Here is a 22,269-nt window from a genome sequence, read left to right on the forward strand (position 1 = left end):
CAGTTGCCCTGATAAGTGTTATTCAGATGATTTGCCCTTTTCAGAGAAGTAGCCAGGAGACAGTTCAGGCTTCAGTGGCAGATCTGACCTCTGCACACTTGGAAACGCTCTGAAACTAGACAGGAGATGGTAAACATTAGTTGTGATTATTTACATGCTCACGGTTTGCCGTGTGGAGCTCAGAACTCAGTGACGTGGAGCTCAGAGCCTCAGGTCTGTGGGTGAGGCCTGGCAGGAGGTTGTCATAGGGCTGCCTTCTGCTTTCAAATCTGGACTTGACCCACCAGATGTGAGGCTACATTCATATTCACGAGATGGAAAACCTGATGCCCAGAATTTACAGTCCATTCAGAGTCACATGTAAAGGTAAATCTCGTAATTAGCTTATGAATATTATTCACTTCTATTGTATTGTTTTCCTCAGCTAACAACTACAGAGTCTACAAATATATATATATATTTTAATAGATTTTATTTATTTATTCATGAGAGACACACAGAGAGGGAGACAGAGACACAGGCAGAGGGAGAAGCAGGCTCCATGCAGGGAGCCCGATGTGGGACTCAATCCTGGGTCTCCAGGATCACACCCTGAACTGAAGACAGCGCTAAACCACTGAGCCACCCGGGCTGCCCAAAGTCTACAAATATTTAAATCTTGTCATTTTTAATTTTTAAAAATTGTGGGACCCTCCAAGAACATTAGCCTGCACCTCTCTTGAACTCTTTTTTTTTTTAAATTATCTATTTTTTTATTATTATTTATTTATGTAGTCATACAGAGAGATAGAGAGAGAGAGAGAGGCAGAGACATAGGCAGAGGGAGAAGCAAGCTCCATGCACCGGGAGCCTGACGTGGGATTCGATCCCGGGTCTCCAGGATCGCGCCCTGGGCCAAAGGCAGGCGCCAAACCGCTGCGCCACCCAGGGATCCCTCTCTTGAACTCTTGAGACCCTAACTGCTAAATGTTACAGGAACTGGATTTAATTCTTGGGACTGCCGTATGAGGTAGGAACTATCAATGTTCTTAGAGAGTAAGAAAGTTTTGGGACGCCTGGGTGGCTCAGCAGTTGAGCATCTGCCTTCTGCTCAGGGCATGTTCCTGGGATCTGGGATCGAGTCCCACATCGGACTCCTTGCCGGGAGCCTGCTTCTCCCCCTGCCTGTGTCTCTACCTTTCTCTCTCTGTGTCTCTCATTCATGAATGAATAAATAAAATCTTAAAAAAAAAAAAGTAAGAAAATTTTGTGGTTCATGGTCACAAGTGATCAGTGACAGCCAGGACTCAAAACTAGGGATCTGTCCACCCAGTGTCCACCAGCAAATAATGCCTTCTATATTGCCTGGGCCTTTAAGTCAGGACCAGGACTAGTGAGGATGCTTAAAGGCAGCTTATTCTAGTGACACTAACATCACTTTGAGCTCTTTTGAAACTTGTTGGTTCATTGCACAAACATTTGCTGCCTATAAGCAGGCACTTTATTGGGGCTTGGAAATAAAATGGTAAGCCAAGCCAGAAATGGTCCCTCCCCTCACGGAGCAGAGAGGCCAGCATACAGACAAAAGAAGAAATATAAAATCGCGAATGTGACATGCGCCACACGGAGAGGTACATGAGGACCTGGAGGTGTGTCGTGGTCAAGGAAAGCTTCCCAGAGAAACTTATGTACAGGATGGTCAGGAGATAGCAAGGTGAGGAGGGAACTGCAGGTGCAAAGGTCCTGGAGTACAAAGCAGGGCAGAGAAGTCGTTGGGGGACATCAGACTACACGTGGCTTTCTAGTTCTGAATTTGCTCTGCGAGCCTAAGACCTTAGATGGAGAGAACATGAGCAATTCTGCATTTTAAGACCATCAGTCCCTCAAGGCTGCAGTGGAGGGGGCAGAGTGTGTGCTGTAGAGAAGGGAGGGGCACCGCTGACCAGGTAGGGGGTGCCTGGGGCTGGGCGGAGAGGGAGAACTAGTGCCATCGGCTCAGAAAGTACGTGAATTCAGGAGAAAGAATTTAATAGGCAAATCTTTGGGTAGATTCTCAACACTAGTGAGTGAGTCTGGTGTTGGGAACTCACCGAAGGTAATTCAGAACCAAACCTACACAGCAGCATGTGGTGTGCTAGCTTGTTTGCTGGTATGGCCTGGAGAGGTCCCTGGAGCTCGCAAAATGTGCTGAGTGGCAGCAGCATTGTTCAGATGAACGTACGGCTGCCCCAAGATGACTGGTTTGAGCAATATAGATTTCTTCTTCCCTAAACAGAAATAAAATTCAAATACATTCTTGGGTACAGTTTTAGCCACCAACGCACAGTGGTCCTGAAAGGCGTGAGCAGAGCTGGGTGATGTGTGTTTAAAATGAGGCAGAATTTAAATGTGATGAGTCAGCCTTAAGAAATTGACCCAAAAAGTGAAAAGTGTTGACATAATTCTAGCAGCCTCTCACCAGGTCTACAGTAAGCCAAGAGCTGGCCTAAGTGTTTTTTCAGAGATTTGTAGAGATGGAAGGACCCCTCCCTTAATCATACTGGATGATATTATAGTTCAAAATGACTTGGTAATCAATCTGTGGAAATCACAGTTCCTTAAAATATTTATTTAGGGAGCCTGGGTGGCTCAGAGGTTGAGCATCTGCCTTCGGCTCAGGTCGTGATCCCAGGGTCCTGAGATTGACTCCCACATCAGGCTCCCTGTGTGGAGCCTCGTCTCCCTCTACCTGGGTCTCTGCCTCTCTCTGAATAAATAAATAAAATCTTAAAAAAAAAAAAAAAGGTTTTATTTATTTATTCATGAGAGACACAGAGAAGCAGAGACATAGGCAGAGGGAGAAGTAGGCTCCTTGCAGGAACCCTGATGTGGGACTCCATCATGGGACTCCGGGATCACGACCTGAGCCAAAAGCAGACGTTCAACCACTGAGCCACCCAGGTGCCCCCCTTAAAATTTTTTAAATTGAAGGGATACTTACCGACTTGTATTAATCAAATGAAAATGGTAGTCAATATTACTTTTCATAGATCAATTTATTTAGAATTACAAATATTAAGAATAAAGGATTTATGCATTTCTTAATTAACATAACAGTTTAGCTAAATATAAACTCTGCACTAAAGTTTTGCAGTGGCACCATACCAACAAAGAATATGGAAGCATTTTTAAACTATACAAAAATTTCAAATGGAAAATAATCTTGTTTTAGTTTTATTATACATTAACATATAAAAAGTCCCATCTTATGAGACATCTAAAAGAATCAAAGCCACTTCTACAGCTATATCTTAAACTCCAAATCTGAAAACAATTTTATTATAGTTTGACTTTATAATATTCTATATTAAAACAAAGAAAATTCCAAATACACACTTTTTACAAGATTAACATTTTAGGCAGGGTTTTTCCTTTAAAAAACCAAAAACAACAAAAAACCCCACAACCAAATACAAACCTTTTTTTTCTGCATTTCACAGCACTGGTTATTATATTTGTTTTCCTTATAAAATCTTTTGACTTTATAAATTGTGTATGGTTGGATTTTAACCAGTCATCTGGTTCAAACGTTGTGCAAATAAACAAAATATGAAAATAGTGTGTTATCAGTCTTTTAAATAAATCTCATAACAATAGCACTTTTTGCCCTGAATTGACGGGAAAGTCATGCCAAATCCACTTGCTGAAATTTAGCATTTTGCAAGTCATTTTTTTCCTGCTCCTTCATTTTCTTTCAAAAGACAAACAACAAAGGTTTCTTTTATAAATTATGATAAATTAAAATATTTATTATTATAAAATGATCTCTAGACCCATGTCATACCGCAAGTACCCATCACGTATACTTAAGTCCATACTTCCCAGCTATATTCCAGTGGCTTCCTCCAAGGGTGGACGTGTCATCTCTCAAGGGTGACCTCTTTCAAAGACAGAGGGTGACGAGCTGAGGGAGCCTGAGCTGTCATCTGGCCAGAGCTTCCACACCGTGCCACAGACATGCAAGAAGACTGTGTTTCTGCGTGTTCTCCCCTGAAGCTGCTATCTGCGCCTGTCGGCCTGAATTCATGCACGTTCAGAAAAGGGTCAGCACACTCTTCCATGAAAGTGTATTACGTTCAGACATGTTCAGTTTAAAAATACTTACTAATAAACATGTAACGTAAGCAATGCTACTGCAGCCAAGTAATAAAAGGAAAATAAATAGAATGCTGGTCAGCAACGCTGGTTTAAGAAGCAGTACAGTATGTTAAATGCCTTATCTGTTTCCCAGCACTTGGGTTATTTGGTGTTGGAAGCCTGTGTGAAGGAAGAACAGCGTCTTATGCTGCTGGAGCCATGAAGTAGGCTCAGTCCCTGTTGGTGTCATTGGCTGCAAAGGCATGCAGGTTTCCCATCTGGCTCAGGCCACTCTGAATGTGGGCAACATGGATTTCCACATTATTCTGAAAGCAACTGAAAAAGGCACATGGTTAACTGCTTTATTTCACTATGTTAGGAAAATACTTTTTAAAAAGGAAGAGCTGAGTTTTAGTCCCAAGCCCAGCTAAGATAATGACCCCAAGGAAGGACGAAAGCTCCCATCCCATCAGTTCCCAGTCTGCAACAGTGGCGATGGGAAGAGCTGCTGGAGGGCATCCCTGGGTGGCTCAGCAGTTTGGTGCCTGCCTTCAGCCCAGGGTGTGATCCTGGAGTCCCGGGATCGAGTCCCACATCAGGCTTCCTGCATGGAGCCTGCTTCTCCTCTGTGTTTCTGCCTCTCTCTCTGAGTGTTTCTCATGAATTAAAAATAATAATAATAATAATAATTTAAAAAATATATATATATATATATATATGCTGGAAGGGGCAAAGGAGCCGTGGGAGTGTGGGCAGGAAAGGCTCTCTCTCAGACTGGGGAAACTCTACTCAGTGGAACCTCCAACCCAAACCCAAGTACCACATGTCTTCAAGTTCCTTTACATAAACAAAATCGGTGTGAAATCTCTGTCAATAGATGGGATATAACTGAAGAGCTCTCTTGTAATTTCCTTACAGGATAAAAATTATATGAATGCTTCACAAATATGCTTAATTCTTAAAACTTGTACTGAAAACCACCATGAACTTCTAGAAATGATTAGGGTCCACCTGACCAATTACCTGATATTAGAAGCATCTATCGTACTCTTGATATCATTTAATGAATCTGTAAGTGATTTGAACTCGAAGGAATTCAGGTCTCCTCCTTCTGCCAGACACTGAAGGAAGAAATAGTTCAAAATTTAGTTAAATTATAGTTCAAATACAGACACACCCAATACAATCTGTGTATTAAAATTGTTTAGCAACAAATTAGTTTGTGTAGGTGTTGAAACTAAGAAAACCTTTTCTCTGAGATGTACCTTAATTTGTAATAAAATAGCGGTAAGCCTGGAGATTAAATCTGTCAGATTTTCGTTCTCAACACAGGGCTGTCCAGTGGAGGAGTTGGCATGCCGGACAATCTCCTGTGCTTCCTCCTCACACCTCCGTCTCATGTCTGTGGGCTGGTCTGCAGGCTGCAGGCCCTGGTCTGGAGCAAGCTGGAAACAGAGGATTCGACCATCAGATGTACATTCATAAGGCCAGAATGATTTCTGTGTGTTTGTGCCCCGTTTTCTTGGTTGTGGATTGTCATGAAACTAGAACTTACAACAAAAATGGGCCTCACCCCGACCTTAGAAGTGATTTTCTCCAACAGTTTTCTTTTCTTGATTTGTTTTATATTTTTGGCAACCTTTAATTTTGATATAATTTCAAACTTCTAAAAAGGAACAGAACAAAAGTATCTTGAAACCTTTTATCCAGATTCACTGATTATGGTTTATTCTGTGTGGCAGTATTTGCTCTCCCTCCGTGTCATAGATATAATGTCTTCCCCTAGGCTCTTTGAGAATAAGCTCCAAACACTGTGCCTCTTTACCCCTAAATTACTCCAGCTTGCATTTCCTAAGTACAAGGATATTCTCTCACATAACCACAGGGCAACTGTTACAATCGGGAAATTTATCACTAATAGAAGACCATATTCTTCTTTTTAAAAATTTATTTAGGGGATCCCTGGGTGGCTCAGTGGTTTAGCATCTGCCTTCGGCCCAGGGTGTGATCCTGGGGTCCTGGGATCGAGTCCCGTGTTGGGCTCCCTGCATGGAGCCTGCTTCTCCCTCTTTCTGTGTCTCTGCCTCTCTCTCTCTCTCTCTCTGTGTGTCTCTCATGAATAAATAAATAAAATCTTAAAAAAAACAACAACAACTTATTTGGCAGAGAGAAAGAGAGCATAAGCGGGGAAGGGAAGAGAGAGGGAGAGGGAGAAGCAGACTCCCTGCTGAGCAATGAGCCCTATGCGGCACTTGATCCTAGGACCCCAGGATCATAACCTGAACCAAAGACAGACACTTCACCACCTGAGTCCACCAGGTGCCCGAAGACCATCTCCTAACAGGGCACATGCACGTTCCATCAACCATCCCAACAGTGTCCTACACATAGCTCTCCCTCCTGAAAACATCTGGTTGCCATGTCTCTGTAGATTTCTTTATTCTGGAACAGTTCCTCTTTTGTGACCCTGATATTTTGGAAGAGTACCAGTCAGTTATGTTGTATGCTGTCCCTCAACATGGGTGTGTGTTTCCTCATGATTACATTGAAGTTATACATTTTTGGGGAGGAACACCGTTAAGAGTGATGCTGAGTTCTTGCTCAGGGCATCATGGTCAGGAGGCACCTGATGTCGATCTGCCCCGGTATGGGCAGTGCTACCTCTTACCACGTGGTTGAGCCAGTCGGGTGCTGGCCAGATCCACCTCCCCAACCTGAACAGGATCCTCCCCTTTGTAATGAGTAAGCACTTGTGAAGAAAGATTTGGAGGCTCCTTGCCATCACACATTTATCTGCTAGGTTACCATGGGTCTTGATGTTACTGGTTATTAGGGTGATGGCTCCCAGACGCCCTTCGTCTCACTCCTATCATTCCTTCTACAGTTACTAGCTGATATTTTACACTAAGAAGTTTTCCTTAAAAGTTCACTGGTTACTTAGTGAATGTTAGTAAGGACTCATGGATTCTTACTTTATTCAAAAGGCTGTCATCTCCAAGCATACTTACTTATGCTGAAGCCCACAATGCCCCAGATCTAGTCAGTGGGGACCCACTCTGTCTAGCTGGTTCCACTGGACACATTACCTTAACCTGGGGGCACAGCAACATGGCCTGGGGTTCCTCAACCTTCTCTGCTCAGGCTCTGGGATCAGTCTCTTTTTCAAACTCTGCTTCATTTTTATTGGAGAGCAGCATTTGAAAGCCAAGATGGGGTGTTGGGGGTGCTCACTGCCATCAGGGTGTGTGCTTCTGGGCTCTCTCGGCATGTGCCTATACACATACATACACACTTGTATCTGTGTCCCAGAAAGAAAATGAACCTTGGAGTCAGACCAAGTCTCCTATTCTTTTTTTTTTAATTTTTATTTATTTATGATAGTCATCAGAGAGAGAGAGAGGCAGAGACATAGGCAGAGGGAGAAGCAGGCTCCATGCACCGGGAGCCCGATGTGGGATTCGATCCTGGGTCTCCAGGATCGCGCCCTGGGCCAAAGGCAGGCGCCAAACCGCTGCGCCACCCAGGGATCCCCCAAGTCTCCTATTCTGAGCCAACACCATGGGGTTTGTCGTAGTCTCCCCTTCTTCAGAGCTGCCTCCTCCAGAGGCGAGAGAGCAGACCTCCCTGGTCCACAATATACTTAGTTTCTCATTTACTCCATCCTGGAATGCAGAGTTTTAGGACTGTGAATCCACATCACCAGGAGCAAAAACCTTACTAACCAGAGGTCAATGTTTATTTAAAGTTCGATTTACTCTCAGACTTAAGGTCTAAAAATACTAAGTTTAGGTCATTTGGATTCATTTTTGTCTCCTTTAGTGTTTATGTCATTCCTCTGACATAGAGTTGGGTTCATTTATTTCTATTTATATTCCATTTTAGAGTTCATCTGTATTTGTTGAGGAAATACACACTCAGAGAAATGTCACTCCCCCTCACTCCCCAATAGCTGCCCCACCCCCAAGTTAGTTCTAGTTTATCCTTCCTGTGTTCATTCTCAAAAACTTAAGCAGTTATGTGTTAATTTTATTTTTACATATTTCTCTTTTCTCCAAGGGTAACACTTAAAATATATACTTTTTTACTTAATATATCCTGGAAATCACTCCGTATCAGGAAATAGAGAGAGCTTCCTCGTTCATTCTTACAGCAGCAAGGCACTCCATGGCGTGAACGTACCCTAAGTTATTCAGCCAATTCTCTATGTATGGGCATTTATGTTTTTCCTAATATTTGGCAATTTCCAGGAATGCTGCAATGAATAACCTTGTCTCTAATACTTCAAAAAAATTTTAAATTGTTTTTAGGGGCTATGAACATTCTAATGCATATCTTTTGGTAAATACAAGTTCACATATGTATTTGGTATATATATTAGGAACAGAACTGCTTAATAATAGTATTCTCTGATTTTATATATATATATATATATATATATATATATATATATATATATATATATATATATATATATATAAAGATTTTATTTATTTATTCACGAGAGACACAGAGAGAGGCAGAGACACAGGCAGAGGGAGAAGCAGGCTCCATGCAGGGAGCCCGATGTGGGACTTGATCCCGGGACTCCAGGATCACACTCTGGGCCGAAGGCAGGCTCCAAACCACTGAGCCACCCAGGGATCCCTGCTTTTATTTTATTTTATTTTATTTATTTATTTATTTTATTTTTATTTTTTCCTGCTTTTATTTTAAAATCAGTATTGTAGGGGCACCTGGGTGGCTCAGTCAGTTAAGCATCTGACTCTTGGTTTTGGCTCAGATTGTGATCTCAGGGTTGTGGGATCGAGCCCTGTATTAGGCTCCATGCTTAGTAGGGAGTCTCCTTGGGATTCTCTCTCCCTTTTTCCCCCTCCCCACCCCTGCTTATGCATGCATGCTCTTTCTCAAATTAATAAATCTTTAAAAAATAAAATCAATATTGTACTTCCCCAAGAGCTTTGTAAAAATTAAATCATTTTACTTCATTGGAAAATGAGCCTATCACAACAGACCTTGTGTATATACTGCAATTACACAAAAAGATTGATGAGCAGCCCATTTCTACATGTGTCGTCAGCTTTGTTATATGCTGTCTTAGATTGCTTGGTTTGTGTCTCTCATGGGTTAGTTGCTAGTCTGGAGGGGGAAATCGATTTGCTAGGGTAACACTTATTGCTATGTGGGTGGCAACTACCAGGAAAATAAAAAAAAAATTATAATAGATGGGTAGAGGAATGATCAAAATATCCTCAGAGTTTAGTTAGCAGCAACCACAGTTCATTTCCCTCAGTTCAAGGCAGGGGGATTGATAACATGGCTGGTGGCAGATCTCTGGGACTTAACTAGGAAGCTAGAGTCATAAAGAGCTGCTGAAGAGCCTCATTTCATAAATTGAGGTGGCTCACTGGAAACATTAAACCTCTAAAAATGCAAGTGCTGGAGCATTCTAAACTCATCGCAATCATTTAATTCTTATTTTGTTTTAAGAAAATCAAATTTTAGGTGAAATCATTGAACTGCGTTCCTATATATAATTTCATGTACATGATAATAATTCACAAATAACCCTATGCTCTACATATTTGAAGTTCAAGAATCTATAGTTCTAATGTAAAGTCTAAAGAAGAAGGAAACAAAATTATATACACAGCATGACCATAACTTTGTGAGAAAAAGGGCATATATATTAAAAAAAAAACTAGGGGAAATAAACCAAAATGCAGTTTTAAGGACAGTGGAATTAAGAGTTTAAGAGTAATCATTTTTCTGGATTTTTCTAAAGTTTTTTTTTCAAGAGGTATACCATTTGTAATTGAAACAAAAGTCAACAGAGTCAAGAGCTTGCTGTGTGTAAAGCACTCAGATGCTGATGCTGTAATGAGTAAAAATGGAGTAAAATATGGTTATACTAAAGGACCTTATAATAATGCTGCTTTAGTTTGAGTTTTCTAAAATGTGAAACTATTTAGCTTCAAATAAAAGAGGGGTGGGCAAAGGCCCTCAGGGGAAATTCATACCATCCTGTTGGACTTTATGCAAAGCTCACCTACCTCATAGCAGTATTGTTGAACTTTGTGCAAAACTTTGTTGAGGTCTTTGTTGAGTTGCTCCAGCTCCAGAACAATCGTTGCATATCTCCGCTGAAATTCAATGCCAATGGGCATGGAATAGGATTTCTATAAGAAAAAAAATAAGTCAGATTTTGAGAAGGATTTTTTTTTTTTTTTTGAGAGAGTGAGAGTGAGAACGAGAGAGAGAGAAAGAGAGAGAGCATACAGAAGGGGAAGTGGTAGAGGGAGAGGGAGAATCCTAAACAGATGTCAGCAAGGAGCCCAGCTCGGGGCTTGATCTCACGACCCTGAGAGCATGACCTGTGCTAAAATCAAGAGTTTGATGCTTAAGTGCTGAGCTGCCCAGGTGCCCCTCATAAGGATTTTTTTTTCAGCAGGGCACTTTCAATGATCTAACAGATCTGATATGTCCAAAACAAACAGAAGTTTATTAAAATTATCTGTACTCAAATAAAATAAAATTATCTGTACTCAATGTTCTACTTCTTGTGTGTGACAACAGTATTATTGTCATTTAGGAGACATCCTTAGGAGCATCACAATGTCTGCCATTTACTTTTTCCTAAAGGAGATCACTAGAGAAAGAGATTACATGCAGAAGTGTTGAATCTGCATACTTTTTCCTTATAGGAGTCTTCCAACTTTCTCATAAGCTTGCCATTTTTCAAAACAGAACATAAAAGCCTGAATATACTCATCTGAAGTAGTTATTGAAACTGCATTACTCCCTGCCTGGAATCGACTGCGTGTAGTGTAATGGTTAAGCGCATGAGTGCAAGAATTACAAACGGAGGTTCAACTCCTAACTCTGCCACCTTCTAGCTGCGTGGCCATAAGTGAGCTCCCTAACTTCCCTTTTTTAAAAAAAATTTTTATTTATTTATTTATTTATTTATTTATTTATTTATTTATTTATTTATTTATGATAGTCACAGAGAGAGAGAGAGAGAGGCAGAGACATAGGCAGAGGGAGAAGCAGGCTCCATGCACCGGGAGCCCGACGTGACTCGATCCCGGGTCTCCAGGATCGCGCCCCGGGCCAAAGGCAAGCACCAAAATGCTGTGCCACCCAGGGATCCCAAGCTCCCTAACTTCCTGTGCTCAATTTCCTCATCTGTAAAAAGGGGGTAATGAGAATACCAACCTAAGAGGACAGCACCTGCCCACACAGAGAATGCTCAGTAAGTGTTAACTGTTATCACCATGGCCATCACTCTGATGTGCTTGCCATCAGTAAGTGCGGGCCTTGGTGGACTTTGGTCCCATCACCCATCCTTGCTCCACAGTGGCTCCAATAAATACACCACCCATCCCACCCCAGCGCAGATGCTGCAACAAGACGCTCCAGTCAGGCCACATGCAGTCACCTCTTCTCCTCCAGAGGGTTTCCCAGAAGCAGCCCCTCCTGTCCCTGGGAGGCACAACCTCTCCATCTGGGCAGCACAGTGAAGGACAGGGAGCGGCCCGGAAGCCACTTACAGGTGGTGCACATCACACAATTATAATGGTGTGAGCTGACACAAGCCTCAGCGATCATCCACTCAACCCTGTCATTTGACGTAAGAGAAAACGGAGGCGGAAGGAAGCTGATGAGTTGTTTACCAACACACACCGTCAATAATGTGTTGATGATGAAGATGGAGATGGCTAACACGCATATAGGGACTGGAGATCGATGTGTCAGACACTGTTCTAGGTGTTAAACGGGATCTCACTGACTTCACAACAAACCCATAGGAAGGGGGCTGTACTTATCCCCGTTTTATATACGGAGGAATCTGAGGCCCGTGCATCCCAGTGAGTGGTAAGCATGCAGGATCCCAAGGCAGGCTGTGCGGGTCAGAATCCTGCTGGAAGAGCAGGGTAGGAGCACACTCCAGGGCTGACCCTGGAATCACATAAAGGCGTCTAACTCAGTTTACCACTGGTGCCTCCTAAACGGTTTCCCCTTCCTGAACTTCAGATTTGTGCAGTTAAGCCCACAGTACTATTTGAACACCCAGTATTTTAAAAAATATTTTTATCTATCTATCTATCTATCTATCTATCTATCTATCTATCTATCTATCTATCATCTATCTATCAATCAACAGAGAGAGGCAGAGACATAGGCAGAGGGAGAAGCAGGCTCCATGGAGGAAGCCTAATGTGGGACTCCATCCTGGAGCCCTGGGATCATGCCCTGAGCCAAAGGCAGATGCTCAACAGTTGAGCCACCCAGGTCCCAATGAACAGCCATTTTTATCTTTAATAAAAATGCAAGGATAAAGAGGACACAGTATATTTAACTTCATCTCCTTGGGTTGGCTTGGGGATTTACCCATGACATAGTTTCACCAAACACTTGACCTAGTCCCCCCCCTTTTTTATTTTTTAAAGAAGTTTCTTTTTCTTTTTTAGATTTTATTTATTTATCCATGAGAGATACAGACAGAAGGCAGAGACATAGGCAGAGAGAGAAGCAGGCTCCTCGCAGGGAGCCCGATGTGGGACTTGATCCTGGAACCCTGGGATCACGCCCTGAGCCAAAGGCAGATGCTCAACTGCTGAGCCACCCAGGCATCCCGACCTATTTCCTTCTTTTTTTTTTTTCCCCTTCTTAAAGGTAAGTATATATTTTGGCAAATTCAGAACTAGTTAATCAAAATCAAAATTATTAAAGGCTCCGTATCTTTCCCCCCCCCAAGATTTATTTATTTCAGAGAGAGAGAAAGAACAAGTGTGGGGGGTAGGGGCAGAGGGAGAGGGGAGTCTCAAACAGACTCTGGATCATGGAGTCCGACAGGAGGCTTGATTCTATGACCCTGCGATCACAACCTGAACTGAAACCAAGAGTCAGACCCTTAACCAACTCTACCCCCCTCAGGTGCCCTAAGGCTATAAGGCTCCGTATGTTTTAGCACAGAATTCACTACAAGGTGTTAAAGGCCTCGATCCTTAATTTCTGTCTTCAACATATATATGAGGTACTTAAATAAAGACACATGAGGACTATATATATATATATATATCAAAATGTACATAGGGGCGCCTGGCTGGCTCAGCCCATAAAGCATGTGACTCTTGATCTCAAGGTCATGAGTTCAAGCTCCATGTTGGGCCAGCAGCCTAATTAAAAAAAAAATTATTTAAATCCAATTAACATATAACATATTATTGGTTTCAGAGGTAGAATTCAGTGATTCATCAGTCTTACAGAACACCCAGTGTTCATTACATCACGTGCCCTCCTTAACGTCCATCACCCAGTGACCCTGTCCTGTCACCACTCCCCCTTCCAGCGACCCTCAGTTTGTTTCCTATGATTAAAAGTCTCTTATGGTTTGTCTCCCTGATTTCATCTTATTTTTTCCTCTCTTCCCCTAAGATCCTGTTTTGTTTCTTTAACTCCACATTATCAGTGAGATCATTAAGATAATTGCCTTTCTCTGACTTACTTTACTTAGTATAATATCCCCTAGTTCCATCCATGTCATTGCAAATGGCAAGATTTCTTTTTTTTTTTTGATGGCTTAGTATTCCATTGTGTGTGTGTGTGTGTGTGTGTGTGTATCACATCTTTATCCATTCATTCATTGATAGACATTGAGCTCTTTCCATAGTTTGGCTATGGTGGACATTGATGCTATAAATATTGGGATGCACATGCCCCTTCAAATCACTGCATCTGTATCTTTGAGGTAAATACCCAGTAGTACAATTGCTGAGTCATAGGGTAGTTCTATTTTCAACTTTTTGAGGAACCTCCGCAATGTTTTCCAGAGTGGCTGTACCAGCTTGCATTCCTACCAACAGCAGAAGAGTGTCTCCACTTCTCTGCATTCTTGCCAACACCTGTTGTTTCCTGACTTGTTCATTGTAGCCATTCTGACTGGTGTGAGGTGGTATCTCATTGTGTGTTTTGATTTGTACTTCCCTGATGCAAGTGATGTTGAGCATTTTTTCATGTGTCTGTTGGCCATTTTCTGTCCTCTTTGAAGAACTGTCTGTTCATGTCTTCTGCCCATTTCTTGACTGGATAATTTGTTCTTTGGGTGTTAAATTTGATAAGTTCTGTATAGATTTTGGATGCTAGTCCTCTGCCCCTCACCTTGCTTGTGCTCTCTCTCACTCTCAAATAAATAAAACCTAAAAAAACCCAAACAAACCCCAAAACCAATGGTTCTTAAAAAGTTAAACACCTTCATGTACCATATGACCTAAGAGAAATGAAATCATCTGTCCATGTAAAGACTTGCACACAAATGTCCAATTTTCTTTGTAATAGCTAAAAAATGTAAACAATCCAAATGTCCCTCAACAGGAAAATGGATTTTGTGGTACGTCCATATGATGTGGTACTACTGCTCAGCAATAAAAAAGAATTATGGTATGTTGCATGCACTGTGGGACACACAACTAAGTGGATGAATCCAAATCATTATACCAAATGAAAGATGACAGGCAAAAGGGACACCTGGGTAGCTCAGTGGTTGAGCGTTTGCCTTTGGCTCAGGGCGTGATCCCAGAATCCTGGGATCGAGTCCCACATCAGGCTCCCTGCATGGAACCTGCTTCTCCCTCTGCCTATGTCTCTGCCTCTCTCTCTCTCTGTCTCTCATAAACAAAGAAATAAATACAATCCTTAAGAAAAAAGAAAGATGACAGGCAAAAAAGCATATATACAGTATGATTCCATTTATGTGCAATTCTACAAAATGTAAACTAATCTGTGATGACAGCAGGCACATCAGTGGTTGCTGGGAGCCTGGAATAGATGGAGGAATAGATTATAAAGGGCTTGGGGAAATCTGGTGAGGAGGGGAGAAAGCAGAAATACTTGTAATCTAGTCTGTGGTGATGGTTTCATGGGTGTGTATGTGTATATGGACACACACATATATCTGATCAAACCATACATTTTAAATGTATGTGCACCAATTATACCTCAACAAAGTTGGGGAAGTCATGGGGAAAATCTACCCATATCAAAAGAACCCTGCTAACCCTTCAGAAGCCTCCATGTGTCACCTTACAAATCTCTCTTTTCTCTCCAAAGCAACCGTACTTTGATATCAAACATCATAGTTTGACTTTTGAAATTAATGTAAAATGTAATTATATAGTATATACTTTTCTTCCTCACTTCTTTCAATTAACACTGTGGAATTCATCCACATGGTTGTGTGTATCCATTTAGTTCATTCATTGTGGTACAGTATTCTTTTGTAGAAATATTCAGTTATTCTACTGGTTCCATTTGTTGTTGGGCAATAGGACTGCATGTAGTTAGTTCTTGGCTAATATGAACAGTGCTGCTAGGACATTTTGTACTCAGGTACCCAACATGTTTAATTTTGGTAGACAGAGCCAAAGAGGTTCCCAAAGTGATGGAATAAGAAAGTTCTGGCTGCTTCACAAATGTTCCAATCTTTGATATTTTAAGTGTTTGAATATTAGCCACTTTTAGAGGGTTTGAGTGGTATCTCTTTGTGGTATTAATCTGCATTTTCCCTATTATGAATGAGGCTGGGTACCTTATCACAATTTTTTTGTACATCTGAATATCCTCTTTTTAAAAAGTATCTCTTTAATTCTCTTTCCTGTTTTCTATTAGGTTGCTTATATTTTTCTTTTAAGATTTTATTTGTTTATTCATGAGAAACACAGAGGCAGAGACACAGGCAGAGGGAGAAGCAGGCTCCTAATGGGGAGCCTGCTGCAGGACTTGATCCTGACACCCCAGGATCACACCCTGAGCCGAAGGCAGTCACCCAACCACTGAGCCACCCAGGCCCCCTGCCTATCTTTTTCCTATTGACTTACAGTTCTTTATATATTCTAGATGTAAGCTTTCGGTCAATTATATGTGCTGTAAGCATTTCTTTCCATTCTGTGGTTTGCCTTTTATTTTCTTATAGTTGTATTTTTTTCATGAACAGAGGTTCATAATTTCAATGTAGTTCAATGTATCAATCTTTTCCTCTACGGTTATTGTGTTCTATACTCTACTGATCTCATTTAAAGACTTCTACCCTAAGGTCCTAATATTCTCCTATATTATCTTCTAGAAGTTTTACATTTTGCCTTTCACATTTAGATCTAAAATACCAATAATTTTTGGGGTTCCTGGGTGGCTCATTCAGAGAGGCATGCAACTCTTGATCTCAAGATTGTGAGTTTGAACCTCATGTTGGATGTAGACATTACTTTAAAAAATATATAATCTTTAAAAAAATGTAATACTGGTCATTTTTCAAGTGAGGCAGGGACCCCACCCCTGCTATATTGATACCCAGTTGACTCAGTACCATTATTTCAGTATGCTGCTGAAGCGAGCACAGCACCATTATTTCAAAAACCTTTCTTTCCTCATTACTCTGAAGAACTACTTTTGTCATTGAACAAGTGTCCACACATGTGAACGTCTATTCCTGGGATCTCTATTCTGTTCCATGGGCTATGTGTCTATGTTGTGCCAGCAGCACACACATGAATGCTCTAGCTTTGTAAGAGTACCAATCTCCAGGACAAGAAGTCATTCCACCTTGCTCTTCTTCAAGAATACCTTGGGAGCGCCTGGGTGGCTCAGCAGTTGAGCGTCTGCCTTTGGCTAAGGGGGTGATCCTGTGGTCCTGGAATCGAGGTCCGTATTGGGCTCCCTGCATGGAGCCTGCTTCTCCCTCTGCCTAGGTCTCTGCCTCTCTCTCTCTGTGTCTCTCATGAATAAGTAAATTAAAAAAAAAAAAAAAAAAAAAGAGTACCTTGGAGATCCTAGCTCTTTGTAGTTCCACATACATTTTAGAATCAGCTTGTCAATTTGCACAAACTTAACACATGCATGTGTATGTGCACAGATGGATTAGGACTCTGAGATTACATTCAATCACCTATAGATAAATTGGGGGAAAATGGACACCTTTGCAACATTATGCCTGAAGTCATGAATATATCTTTTTATTTAAGTCTTCTTTAATTTCTCTCAACATTTTAGGTTTTTTTTTTTTTTTTTTAGTTTTCTATATAGAAGTTTAATACATGTTAGATTTACATCAAGGTATATATTTTTTCTTTACTTTTTAGAAAATTTTATTTATTTATTTAATTTTTCTAGCTACTTATTACTGATATATGGAAACATAACTGCTTTTTAAAAAAACTAATCTTTAATCTAGCAATTTTGTTAAACTCACTAATTCTAATAATTTATCTGAAGATTCTTTTAGATTTTCTAGGTATACAAATACATCATCAGTGAATAAAACAAATTGGTTTTATTTCTTCCTTTCCAATCTTTATAAATTTTTTGCTTTATTACACTGACTAGAATCTCCACTATACTACTGAATAGCAATTATGATAGTAGGCTTTCATATCTCATTTTCATTTTTAAAGAGAAAAAAAATTTTTTTAAATAAGCTGTATGCCCAATATGGGACTCGAACTCACAACTCTGAGATCAAGAGTCACATGCTCTACAGACTAAACCAGTCATGTGTCCCTAAAGAGAAATTTTTTAACACTTCACTAGTAAGTATAACATTTGCTATAAGTAGTCTGATAAATATTCCCTGTCAGATTAAGGGATCTTGATCTTAATTATTCCTAGTGTGATAAGAGTATTTATTATTCCACCATGAAGGGATGCTTAATTATGTAATTTTTTTTTTTTTTTTGCAACTACTGAGATGCTCTTGTGGATTCTCTTTACACTCTTTTTTTTTTTTTTTTTTTAAAGATTTTATTTATTCATGAGAGACAGAGAGAGAGGCAGAGACACAGGCAGAGAGAAAAGCAGGCTCCACACAGAGAGCCCGATGCGGGACTGGATCCTGGGACTCCAGGACCACACCCTGGGCCGAAGGCAGGCACTAAACCACTGAGCCACCCAGAGATCCCTCTTTACACTCTTAACATGGTAAATCACATTAAAAATTTTCTTATTAGGGCAGCCCCGGTGGCGCAGTGGTTTAGCGCCGCCTGCAGCCCAGAGCGTGGTCCTGGAGACCCTGGATCGAGTCCCATATCAGGCTCTCTGTATGATGCCTGCTTCTCCCTCTGCCTGTGTCTCTGCCTCTCTCTCTCTCTCTGTCTCTATGAATAAATACAAAATCTAAAAAAAAAAAAAATTCTTATTAATAAATTATTATCTTCAAGAGCTTTTTACCTGCTAGTCTTTATTTATTCATTTAATTTTGAGAGAAGAGAGAGAGAAATGAAGAGAGAGAGAGAGAGAGAAAGCATGGGCAAGCAGAGGAAGAGGGAAAGGGAGAGAATCTCAAGCAGGCCCCATGCTCAACACAGAGCCCAAGGCAGGGCTTGGTCTCATGACGGCAAGATCATGACTTGAGCCAAAATCAAGAGTTGGATGCTTAACCTACTGAACCACCCAGGCGCCCCTTACCTGCTAGTCTTTTAAACAAATATCTAAGGCGATTTTGTAGTTAATAACACACATTATTACAAGCTTATCTACTTTGCAAACAGATAAAAAGAAAACTGCATCAAAATCTGTGTTTTGGGGCACCCAGGTGGCTCAGTGGTTGAGCATCTGCCTTTGGCTCAGGGAGTGATCCGGGGGTCCTGGGATCTAGTCTTGCACTGGGCTCCCTGTAGGGAGCCTGCTTCTCCCTCTGCCTGTGTCTCTGCCTGTCTCTGTGTCTCTCATGAATAAATAAAATCTTTAAATTCTTAAAAAAGATTTTTATTTATTTATTCATGACAAATGAATATGACCAATGTCTCAATAAAGCTGTTATAGGGGCACCTGGGTAGGTTAGCTGGTTGGGCATCTGACTTTTGATTTTTGGCTCAGGTTGTGATCTCAGGGTACTGAGACTGAGCCTCGCATTGGGGTCCCCACTCAGCAGGGAATCTGCTTGTTTTCCTCTTCCTGATCACTCTCTCGAACAAATAAATAAATCTTAAAAAAAATAAAAAGCTGTTATAAAAAAAGAAACCTGGCCTTTTAAATATTTACTATAATTGAACATGCTTTCCTACCAATATTCCTATAATCAACTAGTCTGTTTTAGACTGCCACGTACAGGTTGAGTGTAACATACAAAATGGACTCTATTTTGAAGACTGGTTTACTAGTAAGCAGGTTCCTGCAGAGATCCAAATAAAAGAGGACTAAAAACATGACAAGGATAATTCTGACAACATATTTTGGGCAAGAAAACCAACTTACAACAGGACAGGGCAGAAGGAAGAAGCACAGAGAGTCTATTACCCAGAAAACCCTAATATGAGATTTTAAACATGGTTAATTGAGACCGAATTCTCGGGGATAGATCCCTTCTCCTCTTGAATTATTACTAATCTCCAGGTATGACAAGACACATTTTCAAGTGGGAAAGTAATTATTAGAGATGATTGGTTTAATATCTGCTTTTATATAGTGCTGAAGCAATTCAAACCTATTTTAATAAATTCCATATGCTCTATTAATTTGTGAACATTCTGTATGTGTATTTTTAAGATATTCAAAATAGAAAGGGCATATTGAAATGAATAAACTCACATTTTCACTGATTTTAATATACTATATAATTTGACTTACAACAGGTTGCTCAAAGCTTTAACTTTCGTTAAACTCCATAAAAATTTCTCAGGGGTATGACTGAGAAATTTGTCCTTGTTGGATTATAAAAGTGACTAAGCATTTTAATATAAAGTAATTTTTCCCTTTCACTTTACAAATAGAAAGTTTGAACATCTGATTTCATAGTTTGACTACTTTGGTTTTAGTTTGCTTTTCCTGAGTAAAGTATGAGATAAACAAGCTTTCCAAATTTATTATTTTTTTTAAGCTTTCCAAATTTAAAGGAGACTTTATCAGACCAATATTTTATTTTTTTTTGTAAATTCCATAAGAAGGGGATCCCTGGGTAGCGCAGAGGTTTGGCGCCTGCCTTTGGCCCAGGGCGCGATCCTGGAGACCCGGGATCGAATCCCACATTGGGCTCCTGGTGCACGGAGCCTGCTTCTCCCTCTGCCTATGTCTCTGCCTCTCTCTCTGTGACTATCATAAAAAAATTAAAAAAAAAAGTCCATAAGAAAATAAACTTTGAACAAAATAATACGTCCAGTCCTTTGAGGTGAGAAACAGTAAACTAATCAGGACATTTGGTAAAAATAGAATATAAATTAGTTTTCAGCTTCAAAATTAAATTAAATTAAATTAAATTACATATATGTTAGGGCAGAGGCTAGATGGGGATAAGGTAGATAAAATTACTCCTCCTTGTTGCTAAATACACGAGGGGTTAGCCATGTAAACGTTCAGTTAGTTTCAAGTCATTAACCTGAAGCTTCATAGAAAAATAAGGAAAAAAGTCATAAGGAATAAATGGAATATATACCCAGAAAACTTATAATTCATAAATCTGAAACAACTGCTGTATTTCTGAAAGTTTTTTAAAATATTAGGTCTCAAGATATTAAAAAATAAAATCTCACATTATAATATCTGGAATTCTTCTGCAAAGAAGGAATTAAATTGAATAGTTTTTTTTAAGATTTTATTTATTTATTCATGAGAGACACAGAGAGAAAGAGAGAGAAGCAGAGACATAGGCAGAGGGAGAAGTAGGCTCCATGCTGGGAGCCGGATGTGGGACTTGATCTCGGGTCTCCAGGACCACTCCCTGGGCTGAAAGGGGTGCTAAACCACTGAGCCACCTGGGCTGTCCAAGTTGAATAATTTGTATTTGTCCCTGAAATACTCCGTAAAATTCCAATTTACAAGTAATACAGAAAATAGGATGAGTAACAGCTGTGTGAAGATGATAAGACAGCATTTGGGGGTACCTGGGTGGCTCAGTCTGTTAAACATCTGCCTTCAGCTCAGGTTGTGGTCCCAGGGTCCTGGGACTGAGCCCTGCATCAGGCTCCCTCCCTGCTCAGTGGGGAGTCGGCTTCACCCTCTCCCTCTGCCCCTCTTCCTTCTTGTGCTCACTCTAATAAATAAACAAAATCTTTAAAAAAAAGATAGCATTCGATTTTTACCACTCTACAAGGCACTGTACATATATTACATCAATATAATAGAACTGGTACAGTCTCTAAAGATACTTGCAACATTTTGTTTACATTCTACAACTAATCCCCAAATCATGTATCATACACCTATTTCCCTTTTTTTGATTATTTCACTTAAAAGTATGGTTTGTTACGTGTAATACAAAGGAGGTACTTTGAATATAAATCCATCCTGCCCCACCATTTGTTTGTAATAAATACAGGTATCAAAAACACTCCTGAACATACTTCTGATACCACTAGTTACAAGCATCTCTTCAAAAATAACATAATTTGCAATAGTATTCATTTTACCTGCTACTTTAAACAATTTAAATTTCAGCTCTCTCACCAAGTAAACATGTTATTTATGCTTTTCCTCCTTTGGGAAACAAACATTATTCTACAGTAATCTGATACTTCTTGTCTTGTTCTTATCCTGTAAACCTGAATTCCAAGTTTATGTTTAGATTCTTTTTTTCTGTTTGTCACAGAGAGAGCACCAGCAGGGGGAGCAGCAGGTAGAGAGAGAAGCAGACTCCCCACTGAGCAGGGAGCCGGATGTGGGGCTCCAACCCAGGACCCTGAAATCATGACCTGAGCCAAAGACAAGATACTTCACCAACTGAGCCACTGGAGCGCTTCCAGGTTTGTGTTCAAATGATAGGGCCTTGATAGGAGAAAAAATATCGTGGTACATTTTTCCTCCTGTTGTCTGAAAATATGAGCATGTGTATTTTGTTTTATATTTTATGTTTTAAAGATTATTTAGTAACCTCCACACCCAATGTGGGGCTCAAACATACGAGCCTGAAATCAAGAGTTGCACACTCTTCTGACTGAGCCAGCCAGGTATCCTGAGTATGTGTGTCTTAAATATTTTATTACCTAACCAGTTGGAATTATTTTATTAAATGTTGAGTGCTTTGCATTGTAATACTCAGTCAAGGTATTAACATAAGTAGAAGGTTGTTGATTTATGACAACTTGGAGATCTCCTAAAATCAATTGCTGTCTATTTCAACTTTTTTATGCCTGTGGAAGTTTCATATTTTGTTTCAGCATCATCAGACTTCCTAGTTCAAGTAAGTTTTTTTTT

At 40.3% G+C, this 22,269-nt stretch overlaps 1 protein-coding gene across 4 annotated transcripts in view; it reads right to left on the reverse strand.

The window, feature by feature from the left end:
- Nucleotides 1-3,009: 3,009 nt before the first annotated feature.
- LIN9 (lin-9 DREAM MuvB core complex component) overlaps nucleotides 3,010-22,269 on the reverse strand; it is an 80,182-nt gene continuing 60,922 nt past the window's right edge. For all 4 annotated transcript variants that reach the window (XM_041761604.1, XM_041761512.1, XM_041761693.1 and 1 more), the window contains 4 exons: nucleotides 10,146-10,271; nucleotides 5,361-5,540; nucleotides 5,119-5,216; nucleotides 3,010-4,431 (listed from right to left, as the gene is read on the reverse strand). In XM_041761604.1, the coding sequence (XP_041617538.1) occupies nucleotides 4,326-4,431; nucleotides 5,119-5,216; nucleotides 5,361-5,540; nucleotides 10,146-10,271 (510 nt within the window). In that variant the 3' untranslated portion in view covers nucleotides 3,010-4,325. The remainder of the gene's footprint in view (nucleotides 4,432-5,118; nucleotides 5,217-5,360; nucleotides 5,541-10,145; nucleotides 10,272-22,269) is intronic.

Source organism: Vulpes lagopus, chromosome 1, assembly GCF_018345385.1.
Source record: "Vulpes lagopus strain Blue_001 chromosome 1, ASM1834538v1, whole genome shotgun sequence".
Classification (NCBI taxonomy): domain Eukaryota; kingdom Metazoa; phylum Chordata; class Mammalia; order Carnivora; family Canidae; genus Vulpes; species Vulpes lagopus.